Source organism: Eschrichtius robustus, chromosome 19, assembly GCF_028021215.1.
Source record: "Eschrichtius robustus isolate mEscRob2 chromosome 19, mEscRob2.pri, whole genome shotgun sequence".
Classification (NCBI taxonomy): domain Eukaryota; kingdom Metazoa; phylum Chordata; class Mammalia; order Artiodactyla; family Eschrichtiidae; genus Eschrichtius; species Eschrichtius robustus.
Window position 1 is genome coordinate 59614148 of NC_090842.1, and position 17615 is coordinate 59631762.

At 53.4% G+C, this 17615-nt stretch overlaps 1 protein-coding gene across 1 annotated transcript in view; it reads left to right on the forward strand.

Annotated features, from left to right (window-relative positions):
* The first annotated feature begins 3279 nt into the window (after positions 1-3279).
* CEACAM16 (CEA cell adhesion molecule 16, tectorial membrane component) overlaps positions 3280-17615 on the forward strand; it is a 31117-nt gene continuing 16781 nt past the window's right edge. The window contains exons 1-5 of the mRNA XM_068527148.1: positions 3280-3316; positions 4535-4879; positions 5208-5483; positions 6428-6706; positions 8771-9097. Coding sequence (XP_068383249.1) covers positions 3280-3316; positions 4535-4879; positions 5208-5483; positions 6428-6706; positions 8771-9097 — 1264 coding nt within the window. The remainder of the gene's footprint in view (positions 3317-4534; positions 4880-5207; positions 5484-6427; positions 6707-8770; positions 9098-17615) is intronic.

The following is a 17615-nucleotide window of genomic DNA, read 5'->3' on the forward strand; positions in this document are numbered from 1 at the left end:
GGCACGTGGTAGATGCTCAGTAAAAGTTTGTTAAAAGGTGAATGAACAATGGCCCCCGGTGCCCACTGTGGGGCAGGCACAGCATTGAGCCTGCCACGCGCCTGCTGTCCCTCACCCTCAGAGGAATCCCAGGGAGGTCAGTGTCATGATCACCCACCACCCACCTCCCAGACAGGCAAAGGCCCCTGCCCAGGGTAGCCAGGTTTACTTTCTGCCCTCTGGGCCTGGCACATAGTAGGTGTTCAAGAAACTGCAGGGCTCAACTGGACCAAAAATCTGGGCTCGTGTCCGGGAGCACCTGAGGAAAGGCTGGGGAGGTGAAGGCTGGGAGCGGATCAGGAAGGGCAAGGACAGCAGAGAAGGGTCGGTGTGATGCTGTGGGTGGTATGGAGCCATGGCGGCGTCTGGACGAAAGCCGGGATCTGCCCCCTAGTCTCTAATAGCCGCAACTCTTCCCGCCCCTCAGCCAGATGGCAAATCACCAGAAATCTGGACCTCCCTGGAGACTCCTCTCTCTGTGTCATCTACCCCTGGTGTCCAGTTCCACAAACACTCTCTCAGCCTCTGCTCTGTATCCGATCCTGTGCTGGGCAGTGCTGGGGACACGGTGGTGACCACAACAGCCCTGGTCTTGCCCTCCCACGACTCACAGTCCATTTGAAGAAACAAACCAACCCCCTGACAGTAAGGACCCAGGGTGGTCAGGGCTGGGACTGGGGATGAGGGGTGCACCTAACCCAGTCTGAGAGTCAAGGAGGGCTTCCTGGAGGAGGAGGAGGAGTTGTTGCATAGGCAATGAAATAGAGCAGAGGGAAGCAGGGATGTGCTGGGTAGAGAGAGCGCAAGTGAGGCAGAATAACTGGAGCAGAGAGTTCCCAGAAGGAAGGGAGGTTCCGTGAGGCTGGTCAAGCAGGCAGGGGCCAGGCCATGCAGGGCCACAGTGAGGAGCTGGGCTTTCTCCTGAGGGCACTGGGGAGTCATAGCAGGTTCTGGGCACCAAGAGGGGGCCAAACCAGGGCCAGAGACCAGGGAGGAGTTGGGGAGGGGAAGCCAGACAAGGTTGGGGGTGGGGAGACCTGGACCAGGGCAGGGGCCATGGGGAGGGAAACAAAGGCACACAGGGCATTTAAGAGGCAGGCATGATAGGGTGTGGTATGCGGTGGGGAGAGGGGGATTGGACTTCGGGGACAAGGCCCAGTCTCTCTGTCCCAGTGACGGTGGATGGTGGCGCCAATCCCTGATAAGAGGACAGGGAAAAGGAGCAGGTCTGGGGGAAGATGTTGTCGAGGTCAGTTTGGGACAGGGTGAGGGAGAGGTGCCCAGGGACATCGGGGGAGGGGGGCAGGCATCCTGAATGACACTTAGGACGAGGTCCCGGTCCTGGGCTCAGGGGAGAGGGCTGGGCCAGGACAGAGAAGGGTGAGGTAAGGTCACAGGAGGGGTGGAGGGAACAGGAGGCGCCAGGTCACCCACAACTCACCTGGCCGCACCCACCCTTCTCACCTCACACTACCCCCACATCAGAGCCCCGCCCTGCCAGGGCAGCTCAGGACAAGGTGCTGGAGGAGCAAACCAGGACAGGTGAGCCACAGGTATGGCCCCCTGCCCAGAAGCAGGATGCTCGGGCCTTGGAGAAACCAGGACCCAGAAGCCATTAAGATACCGATAATAACACGTTTGTCAAGAACGCTTTTACCCCAGATCCCTCCATGGCCTCTGCCCACATCATCTTCCCAGAGACATCCTCCCTGACCCCCCCACTCTGCCCCCAACTCCAAAATCACCAGCCCCCTTCCTGGCTTTTTTTTTTTCTTTTTCTTTTTCTTTTTTGGCCACACTGAGTGGCATGCGAGATCTTAGTTCCCTCACCAGGGATTGAACCCGGGTCCCCTGCATTGGGAGCACGGAGTCTTGACCACTGGACCACCAGGTAAGTCCCTTCCTGGCTTTATTTTTCCCCCCGAAGCACTTATCTCCATCCAGTGTGAAATAGACTTTGTTTATTTGTTTACCCTGCAAATGTCAGCCCCATGAGGGCAGGGATTTTACCTACCAGCCTCTAGGACAGTGCCTGGCAGACAATCTATGCTCACTCAATATTTGTAGGATAAATGAATGAGTGATTTCTTGAGCCTTGCTCCGTGCCAGGCATCGTGGTAAGTACTTCACACAAGTTCACTCATTTCATTTTTTACAACAGTCCATGAGGAGTGTACAATCATGACTCCCATTTTACAGATGAGGAAACTGAGGCCCAGTGGGCTCCATAACTTGCCCAGGGTCATGGAAGCTGGGAACAGTGGAACTAGGTCCAGTAACGTCAACCACACCTCATGTTTGGGATCCGACTCTGCCAGGTGCTGGCTAACTTCCTGACATGTAGCATCTGCTCTCAACAACCCTGAGTAGGGGCCACACCATCCCTCTTTTTCAGAGCAGTCACTGGAGACTCAGGAAGGGGCTGTTCCCAGCCCCACTTCCAGTAAGTGCAGAGCCAAGGTCAAAACTGGACTCTCTGTAGCCCCAAAGTCTCCACATACACCCATTCGACATATAGAAACAACAAGGCCTCAGGAGGAGAAGAGAGAGAATGTGGATTTCTCAGCCCCACGCAGGAGGCCAAGAAGCAGAGCCCCAAAGGAAGTGTGCAGCCGCCAGCCTTCCCTTCTGTGTGGCTTTGGAAACAGAGCCACACAGGCCTCCCCCACCTGCAGGAACTTGGGTAAGTCAGAGCCCTTACCTGGTGCCTCAGTTTCCCCATCTGCCAGTGGGGGTTCTGACAGTGCTCACATCACAGGGCAGCCACTGAGATGACACCTAAAGGTCACCCACAGCTTTGGGGCTGGGAAAACGGCAGTCACAACAGATGGGTTTTATCCCTTGGTGACCCCCAAGTTCACCAGGGAGACCAGGGCCTGGGCCGTGGGTAAGCACTGCCCTAAAATCTTCCCCTGCCCCTCCTTCCTCCTCCCCGATGACCTGGTTCTTCTCCTGGTACCAAACCTGGGTCCTCGGCACAAAGAAGTTTAGGCAGCGCCCCAGGAGGCCTGGCCAGGTCGTGGCCCCTGGCCCGTGCCTGCCACACCTGCTCTGGTACCCAAACGGGGCCCCAGATCCTCGGTGACTCGATCCCTCCAAATTCAGGTGATCTCCCCCGGCTCCAAATCACCGAACCCTCCCAGGTCCGGCGCCAGACGGAGCCAAACCCCAACCAGGAAGGGTCTCGGAGCATCGGGCCGCCAACGCCACTGTCTCCAAGAGCTGGGTTTGGGGTGAAAGATGGTGCTGACCAGATGCAGCTGGCTCCTCCTCAGTGGTGAGCGAGAATGGCGCCCCCAGAACCTCAGCCCCCACGGCCTCGGGGAAGGGAGGGGATCCCCGGCCTGGGGAGGGAAGGTGTCAGCCGGAAATCCAGCACGTCCGGAGGATAGCTCTGCTTCACACAGGCACAATTTGCTCCACTAAGAGTCACCAGTGTGGGGCAGGCTGGGGACCGTCACCCAGAGAGGTTTTCAGGGTGGACTTTGGAGATTTCTAAGAGCGGGGTGTAGGCTAGGGCAAGGGAACCACTGCTATGCCTTCATTCATGTGGCAAACACTTACTGAGCTCTGGAAGCCTTAACTAGAGCAAGTTGTAACCAGCCACTCTGCCCCTCCCTCAGGCTATGGTTTGGGCAGTTGCCTTCCTCTTCTCAGCCTCAGTTTCCTCATCTATGAAATGGGCCTAACTCCTGGGGTCGTTTGAAGGTCATTCCAAGCAGCATTTACTAGTGCTTACTGGATGCTATTCTAAATGCTTTCCACGTATTCATAACCACCCTATGAAGAAGGCCCATCCATGACCCCCCACTCCCTAGACCAGAAGCCTGAGGCTCAGAGAGGTCAAGGAACCGGTCAGGGTCACACAGCCAGAAAGCGGCAGGGCTGAGCGCTAGACCCAGAGGCCTCGCTCATAGTCAGCCTTTATCAGCACGGAAAGTACCAGAAACCAAGCCAAGCATGTAAGCACTTCTTACGTGAGAACCGCCGCGTCTTCCCAATCCAGGCAACCACACACAATTCAAACCCAGGCAGCCCCAACCAGCTAGTCAGGTTTGGGGCTTATCTGTTGGGTTGAGAACAGAAGGGGTGGAGTGTATTAATCACGGCCCTACTTTCTGCCTCTGGAGAGGCAGAGGAAGGGCGCCAGACCGGGAGTCGGGGCCCAGGGGCTGCACTCGTAAGTGGAGGCCTAGTGACTCTCACAGCGGGAGTGGGGGAACCCTCTGGGTGGTATCCAAGGTGCTGCAGGCTGAGCATGTGCTGTGAGCTTGCTGTGCGCAAAGACATAGGCTAGATCCTTAGCATAGCCCATCAAATCCAACCCTCAGATCACAGCCCCCTCCCCAGGACTGAGACTCCACACCTGGCTGACAGTTTCTGAGCACTTACTTGTGGGAGGAACACATGTGCCAGGAGCCACGTCTCCCCCTCCATCAAACGTGGGGAGCGATCAAGTCCACCTCATCCCACCCCTCTGGCTCCTTTTCCTCAGCCGCTTTCCTGAGCGCGGGGGCCGAGATCACTATCACCCCCGAGCCTGCCCAGCCAGCCGAGGGCGACAACGTCACACTGGCTGTCCAAGGGCTTTCAGGGGAGCTGCTTGCCTACAACTGGTATGCGGGGCCCACGCTCAGTCTGTCTTACCTGGTGGCCAGCTACATCGTAAGCACAGGCGATGAGACCCCTGGCCCGGCCCACACGGGGCGGGAGGCTGTGCGCCCCGACGGCGGCCTGGACATCCAGGGCGCCCTGCCCGGGCACTCGGGCACCTACATCCTGCAGACTCTCAACAGGCAATTTCAGACGGAGGTGGGCTACGGACGCTTGCAGGTCTATGGTGAGACACCCCCCCAGAGCCCCCTCTTCCCCAGCTGGGCTTTCCCATCTCCTTCCCAATCCTTCTTTAAAAAACAAAAACAAAAAAAAACTCTAAAAAATATTAAAACCATCAAAAAAAAAAAAAACTGACCTAAAATAACATTAAAATGCACACCTCCTCCCAGATGGCTTCTGGGATTAAACCTGCCTCTCAACCTGTTCTTTGCCCCTCTGGCTGGGGGTTCAGGGGCACCACCGGGATCCAGCCATGCCCCCTGCCTGGAGAGGGGGAGGCCCTGGAAGCAGGCAGTGCCCGGCCCCCTCCCCCTCTGTCTCTTGCCCCACAGAGATCCTGGCCCAGCCTGTGGTCATGACCAACAGCACGGCGTTGGTGGAGCGCCGGGACACCCTGCGCCTGACATGCAGCAGCCCCAGCCCCGCCGAGGTCCGCTGGTTCTTCAACGGCGACACCCTGCCCATCGCCGTCCGCCTTGGCCTGTCCCCTGACGGCCGGGTGCTGACCCGGCACGGCATCCGCAGGGAGGAGGCCGGAGCCTACCAGTGTGAGGTCTGGAACCCGGTCAGTGTCAGCCGCAGCGAGCCCATCAACCTGACCGTGTACTGTGAGTCCTCCTGGCCCAGCCCCTGCAGAGATACCCAGTGCCCCAACCTCATAGATGGGGAAACTGAGGCCAGGAGAGAGTGCCCAAGGGCATGCAGTGAGTCAGTAGGCCAGCTGGGGTTAGAAAGCAGGGATTCCTCATAAAATGCACTTGACCCATCTCCTAAGGACGAAAGACCACCTTTGAAATTGAATAATCCTTCCCTTTGAATCAATACCTCCAGGACTGGTCGGTTTTGAAAGGGAGGGGGGATGGCGTGAGTGGTGGAATGGGAGGGGAAATAAAATTAAAAACATAACCAAAGCATGGAGTCATTCCCAGGGGCAGCAGATATGCAGTGTGGCATCCAGAGAAAGGAAATCACTCAGGTACACGAGGGCCGGCAATGTAGAACAACTTAGAACCTAGAATCCTACAACCAGGGCATTCTGGATTTAAGAAGCACTGGATTCTAGACTCTGAGAATCCTAGAAACTCTAGAAGCAGAAATTCTTAGAATCTTAGAATCTAATCCTAAAACCTTAGAGCCACCCAACCCTAGAATCTTAGAAACATAGATTTCTAGAATCTTAGAATCCTAGAACATAGAAACATCTGCTCTTGGAACGCTAGAATTCTAGACTCTTAGAATGGCTTATCAGAAACCATTTAGACTTATTTTTTTTTTAATGGAACCATAGATTTCAAAAATATCTTGAAATGTTGTCTGGCCCAACACCCTCTTTTTACAGAAGAGAAAACTGAGATTCCCCTGAGAGGGAAGGTGATTGTCAAGATCTCAGAGCAAGTTAGAGATCCATGTGGGATTCGAAAAGGCCAGAGCTCTTTTTCCCTCCAGAAATTCCCAGGGGCCCATCCTGGTGGAAAGAAAGCCAGGGGGGTGCCCACCTCGACCACCCTCTCCCTCCACTGCCCCGTTTCTCTCCCTCCCACCCCCCCCACAGTTGGCCCAGAACGCGTGGCCATCCTCCAGGATTCCACTACCCGCACGGGCTGCACCATCAAAGTCGATTTCAACACATCTCTCACGCTGTGGTGCGTGTCCCGGTCCTGCCCGGAGCCTGAGTACATGTGGGTCTTCAACGGGCGGGCATTAAAGAATGGCCAAGACCACCTCAACATCAGTAGCATGACGGCAGCCCAGGAGGGCACATACACGTGTATTGCTAAGAACCCCAAGACCCTGCTGTCTGGATCTGCCTCAGTGGTGGTCAAACTCTCTGGTGAGTCGTCCCCGGCCTGACCAACCCCCCCCCCCCTTCATGGAGGCCCAGCTGGACTCAAGCTTTGGTTGCTCTACCCGCCATTAGGCCACCATTTGCCCAAGAGATGTTTGGAGAGTGAGAGATTCTCAACCCATTCGCTGGCCAAGTGACAAAGTGGCATATCAGGTGGACCCTCTTCATCCAGGTGACAAAAAGAGGCAGTCTGTGCCTTGTCACCCAGAAAACAACTGACAAATCAGGCTCTCTTCCTTGAGGGTTGGCAAAGTGAGAAATGGGCCACATGTCCCAAACCGTGCAGCTGCAGAGTGGGAGAACATTCGGATGTCCCTTCATATGGGTGCCCATGTTCTAAATTCAGTCTGTCACAGCTGCTCCAGGCTGGACCCACTCCCTGCCAAACAGACAGCTGAACCTCAGCGCATCCAACTAGATAACCCAGTTATCTGGCCCAGATGCCGGTGTGCGCACGCGCACACACGCGTACACGCATACACTCCTGGAAAATCACAGCCAGTCGTTGGCAAATGGAAAAACACAGCGAGAGAGGCACTGTCTTGCCTCTGTCCTGAAACAACCTGGCGGTGGGGGTAGTGCAGACACAGCTGGTGTTCTCAGAGCCATCAGGATCCTCAGGGGACATTTTCTCATCCCCCTGGGGATGGTGGCTTTGAACATTAGGGCCTCATTCATTCCGCCTTGGTTCCTTCCCAAGTGGCCACCATCTCCCAGGGACAGTGGGAACGGTCCTTCCCTCCCTCCTCCCTCCCTCTTACTAACAGGCTGGGCCTCATCCAAAGGGTGGATACTCTTTCACCCAAAGCAGAAATGGCATTCCCAGAGGTAAGTGTACCTCCTGCCCCACCCTACTGGGGCCTTAGCAGCTGGTCTTGGCAGGAGACAGGGGGGTGGACCGGATGACCTCAGGTGCTGTCCAGAGCCCTGTCTGTGCAGGTCAAGATGGGGGGGCTGTCCAAGGTGTGCAGGTATGTGCAGGGAGTGGGTAGAGCGCCCTCAACGGCCTCCTAAACCGTCAGCACCCCTGTGGCAGGTGCCAGGGGAGAGACAGAGGAAAGGGAGACGTCACCCTTCTTCCACCTGGGCGAGACTCTGATCTGACGGAGGAGACATGGTCTCTGCCCTTGCAGAGATGGCCTTGAAACAGGGAAGCATAGCCTCCCTATTCAAGAGCTGCCAGTCAGGGAGAAGAGGCAATGCCTCATACTCCATTCTAGCAGTGATGAAGGAGACATGACAGACACCCTCAGTGAGCTTCCAGTCAGATGGAGGAGACACAGGAGACACTTGAGGAGATTTTGTATTCTGATGGGGGAGACATGGTCTTGAGGAGACATGGCTTTTTTTTTTTTTTTTTTTTTTTTGAGAATTCCTAGTCTGATGGGGGAGACACAGTTCCCACCTTTGGGGTACTCCCAATCTGATGGGGGAGTACAAGCCCCCCACTTTCCAGGAATTTCCAGTCTGATGGGATAGACATGCCCCCATTCAAGTTCTGGGGTCCCCAGCCTGATAATAATCTGGAATTTCCAATCTGATGGAGGAGACATGGCCTCCCACCCTCTGGAATCTTTGAATCTGATGGGGAACTATAGCCCCCATATTCTGAGGTCTCTTGAGCTGACAGAAGAGACGACACCTGGAGTACACAGCTCCCAACTATCCGATGGGGGAGACACGGCCCCCATATTCTGAGAATTTCCAGTCTGATGGAGGAGACATGACTCAACCCTCTAGGGTCTTCCAGTTTAATGGGAGAGATATTCCCCCAAAGGCTGGAAATTCCTAGTCTAATGGGGGAAGAGACAGCCCCCATTGGGGTTTCTCAATCTGACCGGTGAAGACAGCTCCCTGGCAGGCAGGCATTGCTGAGACACAAAATCCACCTCCACACCACACAAGTCACCTCCTTCCTCTGTCTCCCTCCCTCCAACCCGCATGGGGAGTGCCAGCTGGGGGAGGCATATGTGAGCTGGCCGGGGGTGGGCGGGGGACGCTCTGCCCCGCGAAGGCGCAGTTGACCCAGCCCCCTCGCTCTCTCCCCAGCGGCTGCGGTCGCCATGACAATCGTGCCGATGCCGACCAGGCCGATGGAGGGCCAGGACGTGACACTGACCGTACAGGGCTACCCCAAGGATCTGCTGGTCTATGCCTGGTACCGCGGGCCTGCCTCCGAGCCCAATCGGCTGCTCAGCCAACTGCCGTCGGGGAACTGGATCGCAGGCCCCGCGCACACAGGCCGGGAGGTGGGCTTCGCCAACTGCTCGCTGCTGGTGCAGAAGCTGAACCTCACCGACGCCGGCCGCTACACACTCAAGACCGTCACGCTGCAGGGCAAGACTGAGACGCTGGAAGTGGAGCTGCAGGTGGCCCGTGAGTGTGCGGGAGGGGACGGGGAGAGGGGGGCCTCTTTTCAGACAAGGGCTCCCAGAAGAGGGGCTCCGCTTTCTCCATCTGACTTGGGACTCCCCAAATGGAGCTCGTGCCTCTTCTGTCAAACTGATGACCTAGACCAGGGGTAGATAGGCTTCCTCCATCAGACTGGGGACACTAAACGGGGCTTCCATGCCTTCTCTCTTCTGTAAGAGGCACACCAGACCAAAGGTTTTAAAATACAGTGTGTAGTCTGAGGGTAAGGCATCCTTTTTCCTGGACCATAAAACACAGGAGATACTGCCTCTACCACCATACTGGGGGAATAGGCTAATGATGGGCGTTTAGCTCTCCTATCAGACTAGAGGTACAGAGGGCGGATCCTGCCTCCCTCTTCAGACTGTCAACCTCGACAATGGGGATCATGTTTCATGCTTTGCGTTACAATAAGAGTGAGAACAGAATTCCTACTCTCAGAAGGTAAATTAATCTCTCAAACTGAAATAGGGACGATCTCCTCCATCAGGATGGAGATTTCTAGGTGGTGGGAATTGTGTTTCCTCTTCAGACTGGAAATTCCCTATGTTCAGGAACAATGTCTCTTCCATCAGAATGGGAATTTCTAGATTATGGGGACCATGACTCCCAGTCAGACTGGGAGCTCCCAGAAGTCAGGAACAGTGTCTCCTCCATCAGACTGGGAGCTCCCAGATGTTGGGGACCGTGTCTCCCCATCAGACTGGGAGCTCCCAGAAGTCAGGAACAATGTCTCCTCCATCAGACTGGGAGCTCCCAGAAGTCAGGAACAATGTCTCCTCCATCAGACTGGGAGCTCCCAGAAGTCAGGAACAATGTCTCCCCCATCAGACTGGGAGCTCCCAGATGTTGGGGACCGTGTCTCCCCATCAGACTGGGAGCTCCCAGAAGTCAGGAACAATGTCTCCTCCATCAGACTGGGAGCTCCCAGAAGTCAGGAACAATGTCTCCTCCATCAGACTGGGAGCTCCCAGAAGTCAGGAACAATGTCTCCCCCATCAGACTGGGAGCTCCCAGAAGTCAGGAACAATGTCTCCCCCATCAGACTGGGAGCTCCCAGAAGTCAGGAACAATGTCTCCCCATCAGACTGGGAGCTCCCAGATGTTGGGGACCCTGTCTCCCCATCAGACTGGGAGCTCCCAGAAGTCAGGAACAATGTCTCCCCCATCAGACTGGGAGCTCCCAGATGTTGGGGACCGTGTCTCCCCATCAGACTGGGAGCTCCCAGAAGTCAGGAACAATGTCTCCTCCATCAGACTGGGAGCTCCCAGAAGTCAGGAACAATGTCTCCCCCATCAGACTGGGAGCTCCCAGATGTTGGGGACCGTGTCTCCCCATCAGACTGGGAGCTCCCAGAAGTCAGGAACAATGTCTCCTCCATCAGACTGGGAGCTCCCAGAAGTCAGGAACAATGTCTCCCCCATCAGACTGGGAGCTCCCAGAAGTCAGGAACAATGTCTCCCCCATCAGACTGGGAGCTCCCAGAAGTCAGGAACAATGTCTCCCCCATCAGACTGGGAGCTCCCAGAAGTCAGGAACAATGTCTCCCCATCAGACTGGGAGCTCCCAGATGTTGGGGACCCTGTCTCCCCATCAGACTGGGAGCTCCCAGAAGTCAGGAACAATGTCTCCCCCATCAGACTGGGAGCTCCCAGATGTTGGGGACCGTGTCTCCCCATCAGACTGGGAGCTCCCAGAAGTCAGGAACAATGTCTCCTCCATCAGACTGGGAGCTCCCAGAAGTCAGGAACAATGTCTCCCCCATCAGACTGGGAGCTCCCAGATGTTGGGGACCGTGTCTCCCCATCAGACTGGGAGCTCCCAGAAGTCAGGAACAATGTCTCCTCCATCAGACTGGGAGCTCCCAGAAGTCAGGAACAATGTCTCCCCCATCAGACTGGGAGCTCCCAGAAGTCAGGAACAATGTCTCCCCCATCAGACTGGGAGCTCCCAGAAGTCAGGAACAATGTCTCCCCCATCAGACTGGGAGCTCCCAGAAGTCAGGAACAATGTCTCCTCCATCAGACTGGGAGCTCCCAGATGTTGGGGACCGTGTCTCCCCATCAGACTGGAAGCTCCCAGAAGTCAGGAACAATGTCTCCTCCATCAGACTGGGAGCTCCCAGAAGTCAGGAACAATGTCTCCTCCATCAGACTGGGAGCTCCCAGAAGTCAGGAACAATGTCTCCTCCATCAGACTGGGAGCTCCCAGAAGTCAGGAACAATGTCTCCCCCATCAGACTGGGAGCTCCCAGATGTTGGGGACCGTGTCTCCCCCCTCAGACTGAGCATCCCCAGAGGTCTGAGGTGTCATGTCCCTGGAGCCTTGCCTCCCCCATCAGAGCAGGCAGTCTCAGAAGCCATGTCCCTGAGTTAAGGACAGTGACCCCCCCTCCCTCAGACTTGAACCTTTCAGGATCAGGGACCCAATCACTGCCAGACACCCTAGCACCCTCCTTCACCCATTCACTCATCAAACCCTAGTATTCTGGGTCAGTGTTGGGGGGGAGAAGGCTGGTCAATGAAGCAGGCCACCCCCGATGAAGCCTCGGAATTCCTTTTCACTCTGTCTCTCTTCTCACAGTCAACCTCCCTTCCTCGCACAAGGACCAACGCCACCTTCCTGAACCTGAACCTGGCACAGGCTGAGCATGGGGCGGGTGGGGCCGCTGGGAGGCCAGGGTTGGGCAGGGGAGAAGAAGGAATGGGGGCACTGGGGACCTGGTCCCCTACCTCCCTGACGGCCTCCTCCACCCCTGTGCCCCATCCTCCCCCACAGCCCTGGAGTAGCACCATGGCCCTGGAGACCTCCAGAGAGACCAGCTCTTCGTGCCACCCTCCTTGTTTCCTCCCCCTGAGTGGAGGACCACTTGCTTCCAGCAAGGATGCAGGACCATGGTTCATGGTTCTCCTGCTTCCACCCTAGAGTTAGAGCCAACAGGGCCCTGCTCCTTCACTGAGCTGTCGGAGAGCCACAGAGGCTATAAACATCCTGGTTAACACACACCTGTGTCAGCCTCTCCTTCCACCACTCCCAACCGTGCCATTCCTGGTCACCACCCTTGCTTCTTTTCCCACCCAAGATTATTCTCAGTCTGGCTGCATGCATGCGCAGGGGTGCCCAAAGCACAGGGCTCCAAGCCCCCACTGCTTGATGTCAGGGCCTTAGGCCCTTCCCACATCTCCCCAGGTTATATCTGAGGGTCCTGCTTCCCAGTGGCCCAAAGAGTGCCCCTCCCGTGGCACCAAACAGCTGCCCTGTTTGAACACGGCCCTCCCCTACACTGCGCCTCACTCCATAACCCAGGGACTGATATGTGCACAGGACAAAGAATGACCAAATTTCTCAAGAAGAGTTCCAGCATCTTCTGGCCCTCATCCATTTAACCAAAGATGCCCTTTTGTGTCCTCCATTGTCCTGGGATTCCCCCACCCCCACCCCATGTATCTCAAACATCACTTGCACAGTCCTAAAAATATCTCCCTCCTCCTCTAAACACACAAAAAACCCCCTATGAATAAATGAATGCAAATGGGGCAGGGGTGGGGTTGAGGGGTGGAGAGCAGGGCAGTGGGAACCGGAAGGAGTGTGTCTTCTAACTCCTCTCACTAGTAGGGTATGAGCCGCAAGCCTAACCCAGCCAAGATGACCCACTATAGGGAGACTCTTGGTGTTAGTCAGAAGTGGTAATAGCAGACTCCAGGCTTGGGGTAGAAAGAGATTTGGGCAAGGATGGAAAGGCCTAGTAGAGAGATTTCCCAGAAATTTTCAAGACAGATCCTTTCTGGGGATGGCCATGTTGAGCTGAGATGGTGAGTGGTGAAAGGCACCCAGAATGAGGGTTATTAAATCTGGGTTAGAATCCTGCATTTGCTATGGATTCACTAGACTCTCAATTTGTCCATCAGTAAAAATGTGTGGACTTAAGATAGACTAGAGTTTTCCAAACCATTTTATTAGCCTCAGAGCCCTTTCCTCAAATGCGAACTTACATGGTAGGTCAATATATTATTTAAAATAGCAATGCAATAAAAGTAGATATCAATTCAAAAGCTATAGTCCTCCCCCTCACCAAATTTCTACACATTTTTGAAAAATATCCTTAAATTTAAATAATACTTGGATTACAGAGGCAATTAAAATGCAAAATACCAACCAGAATCAATTGCCAGTGAAAACATAATATCTATATCTATATCTATATATAGAGAGAGAGAGAGAGAGAAACTGTGGGATATGGCCAAAGCTGCACTTGGTGGGGGAATGATAGCCTTAAAGGCTTAAAGGCATTGAGAGCACTAAAAAGAAAAGATTTTGAAATTGAGCAAAATAAGGTTGCCACTCAAGAAACTAGAAAAAGTCCATGAAATAAACCAAAGTAAAAAGGTAAGGAATTAAGAAAAGTAAAAGAAGACATGGATGAAGTATAAAATAAAACAGAGTTAGTCAATAAGGCCTAAAGCTGGTTCTTTGAAAATACCAATGAAATAGACAAAATTTTTGCAAGTATGACAAGAGACAGAGGAGACTAATATATAAAATAAAAGAGAAACTGTTCTGATTGAAGTAGAGCAGGTTAGATGCTCAATAAATATATATACTGAGGGAAGAGAATAGTTCCCCAACAGCCACTCCCCTCTCCTCTTTCATGATGGCAGGCACTGCCTCCCATAAAAGAAGCTGAAAATGTCAGGCACTCACTTTCCCCGACTGCTTTTGCAGCTCTTGGTCGCCATGTGACCAATTCTGGCCAACGAAGGAAGGAGAGAGCTAAAAGTTCTGTCCACTGACTCTGCCCCACCTGAGTGGGCACTAAGGGAGCTCCATGGAGTTTGAAAGTTATTAGCTAAATCAATGTTCTCCAATATGAGGGTTCCAGGCAATGGCACAGCTAGGAAGTGAGGATAGATTTAAGCCCATACCCTTAACCCCAACAACAGGAACAGCCCCAAAATGGGAAATAGCGTCCATATTCTCCCCACCCCTCCATATTCACATAAGAGTCAGTAACATATATATCAGCTAGAATTTTTCTTCAGTGGCTACTAAGAGAGACTGGAAATAACACAAACAACAAAGAGAGAGGACATTAATATATAAGATAAAAGAGAAACTGGTACATGTAAGAGTAGCTTACATGGATAGAAGATTATTTCTCTCTCACATAAAAGGTAATCATAAGCAGATTGTCCACAGTGTCATTAGGGACACAGCTCTTTCTGTCTTTCTGCTCTATCATTCTTAGCTTGGGGCTTCCATTCTCTTGATCACCTCATGGTCCAAGATGGCTGCTGGAGTCACAGCTGCCTCATCCATGTTCCACTCAGGAAGCAGTAAGAGGCGGACAAAGGGTAAAAGAAGCCCCATGCCCGATTATGGACTGTGCCCCTTTTGAGGAACTTTCCCCACCCTACAACTTCCACTTACATCTGATTGACCAGCTCTTAGTCATGTGGCCACCGTAGCTGCAAGGGCGGCTGCGACAGGTAGTCCTTTCCCTGGGTATATTGCTGCTCCAAAGAACTTCAGGGTCCTGCTCTCAAGGAAGACAGGAAGGATGGATCCCAGGTGGGCAGCTGGTAGGCTCTGCCATGACACACCTTGGAACTCCTACCTTCCAAGCTGAACAAAATGGCCTTTCTCACCTAAGCCCAAAGCGAAAGAGCCCCAGGCACAGTAGCCAGGATTTGGGAAAGACTGGGGTTGTGTTCCAGCGGGGCTTGCTTTGTGCAAGGCAGAATGAGGCCAGCGGGAGGGGCCAAAGGAGGGGAGGGGGTAGCAGCTCAGTTTTCTAGGTCAAGCCAGATCCCATATCCTCAGGGTGTGGAGGCTCAGATGTCCCCAGGACCAAGTCTCCTGTCCCGCTGCGCCTCTCTGGGCTTCTGAACTGAATCCTCCAGGCAGTCCAATCCCCCTCTTTAACAGTCCAGGGAAGAATAACAGCAACAAACACACAATAATAATAGCTCCTATATCTCCAGCATTGATTTGGTCCTTTTGTATCTCTATCTCAGTGAATTCCTACAAGAACCCTCATGAGTATTACTGGCAGTTCCTCCATTTTACAGGTGAGGAAACTGAGGCCCAGAGAGCCAAAACCTCACTCCATGTCCCATAGTTCCCACAGCTGCTGGGAGGAGGCTAGCTGAGGAGTCCCCATCATCCCTCAGCAGGGCCGGCCAGGCAGGCGTGCAGGCTCAGAGCCCAGATGGAGCTGAGGTGGCCACTTGAGCTGAGGGACTCCAGGCAACGTGGCTTTTCCTCACTTGTAAAACAGAGATAGTAATAGTACCCACCTCCTAGGACTGTTGAAAAAATTAAATGAGTCAATACGAGGAAAGAATCTAGTTACATAAATGCTTGATAAATGCTTTTTAACTCACTCAGGTGTTAGGTTTGGGCAACAGGCTGATGGAAAAGCCAAATATAACCCTTTTTCTATAATGCCTTCTTCCTGGGACTTAATTAACCCTACGGCACAGGTTTCCCTCATTTTATGGAATACAGGATGGAAATACAATTTATGGAAAATTGTAATCACCTGAAAACGGCTTACAAGAAAAATAATATCCATGTATAAGCTTTTAGAATCCTGATGCTGAAAATTTTTTTTAATTTAAAAATAAAAAATAATGAGGAATTTCCTGGTGGTCCAGTGGTTAGGACTCAGCGCTTTCACTGCCCGGGGTGGGGTTCCATCCCTGATCAGGGAATTAAGATCCTGAAAGCCACGTGGTGCAGCCAAAAAAAAAAAAAAAAGAAAGAAAGAGAAGAAAAAAAGAACAAACAAAAAAAGAAAAAAAATTTTTTTAAAAAAGAAAAGAATCCCAACACTGATCCTCACAGGTGCCGGGGGAAATGTGCCCTCAACACAGATTCCCTGACTTGCTTCTCACAGCCTCCCTTTGAAATGGGGCCCCATTTCCCCGGTCTGCTAGCTGTTTATTAAAAATACACCTCCCAGGTCTCTGCCTGGCCCCAGGTAATCTGTGTCTCCAGGGAAGGGACCTGGAAACTGGATTTTTTAAATAAATAGCCTGGGTGATTTTTGTCAGCTGGCAAGTTGGGGGACCCAGATGTGGGGACTGTTTGACAATAAAAGGAAAGTAAGGCACAAAGAGAGGGAGGCAACTTACCCAAAGTCACTCAGCCAGGAAGGGGCAGGGCCAGGGTTTGGCCCAGGATCACACAGCAGGTTTTCAGCCTGAAGGCTGAGACTGGGACTCTCTTCTGCCCCAGGGGGCTCATACCGGCTCCCCATCTCCCTCCCCCACAAAGCCCGGAGGGTGCTTGGGGTCCTCTTGGGCCCTCAGATTCCACTAGCCATGGGTGTGAGCCAGGCCAGACCTCCAGAGCAGTCTCTGCCTCTCTCTCCCCCATCCCTCCCCCTCACCCAAGGTGCCTTTTCTCAAGTAACCTTTCTGCAACGGGGAGGGCAGGGGTGGGGTTTAGGGTTGACCTTGAGGCCAAAACACACAATGGCCCAGTCAGTCTCTGGAGCCCCGCCAGGGAGAGGAAGGAAGCCTGCCCTGTTTTTCTCCCCTGGGCTGGAATGTTGATCAGGATGGAGAGAGAGAGGGAGGAGGGTGAGAAAGAGGAAGAAAGAGGGATGAGGGTAGAATAGGAAGGAGGAGGTGAGGGAGGAGGAGGGAAGAGGGGGTGCCTGGCACCAGGGTGCCAAGGCTGGACTTTGGGAACCAAGCAGGGAGTCTGGTCAACTCCAGCCCATCCTGACACACACTGCAGGGTCCAGAGAGGTCATCCCAGCCCCTCGAGGTTGCACAGGACCAGGGCAGCCAAAGAGCCTCACCCGTTCCACTAACCACAGGCAGAAGCTCCCTGAGTTCCCACAGTGGCCTTCAGAAGCAGGTGTCAGGTGCCCCCAGAGGTAAGATCACCTTTCTGGAATCATCTCCCCTATGGATCACAGTGCTTCCCCTCCTCCTCTCCTTTCCTCTCACTCCACTCTGGCCACACTGGCCTCCTGGCTATTGTTTGAAGAAACCACGCAACTCCTGCCTCAGGGCCTTTGCACTGGCCTTTCCCTCTGCTAGCAGTGTTCTCACTGTGGATGCCTGAATCACTCCATTAAGGTCTATGCTCAAACCCCCCCAACACCCAACATTGTCTAGCTTTGTTCTTCAGATCATTTATGGCACACACACGTTCCACTTCATATTATATATTTCTTTTCTTTTCTTTCTTTTTGGCCATGCGCATGGCTTGTGGGATCTCAGTTCCCTGACCAGGGATTGAACCCAAGCCTCTACAGTGAAAGTGCCAAATCCTAACCACTAGACCATCAGGGAACTGCATATTGTATATTTCTTTCTTCACTTGTTCATTACCTGTCTTTTCCACCAGACTATGAGCTCCATGAGGCAGGAATTTTCCTTCTTTTGTCTATCACCTTAAATCAGTGCTTGGCACACAATATGTGCTCAATAAATAGCAGTAATAATGATAAGGAGACTTGCCCTA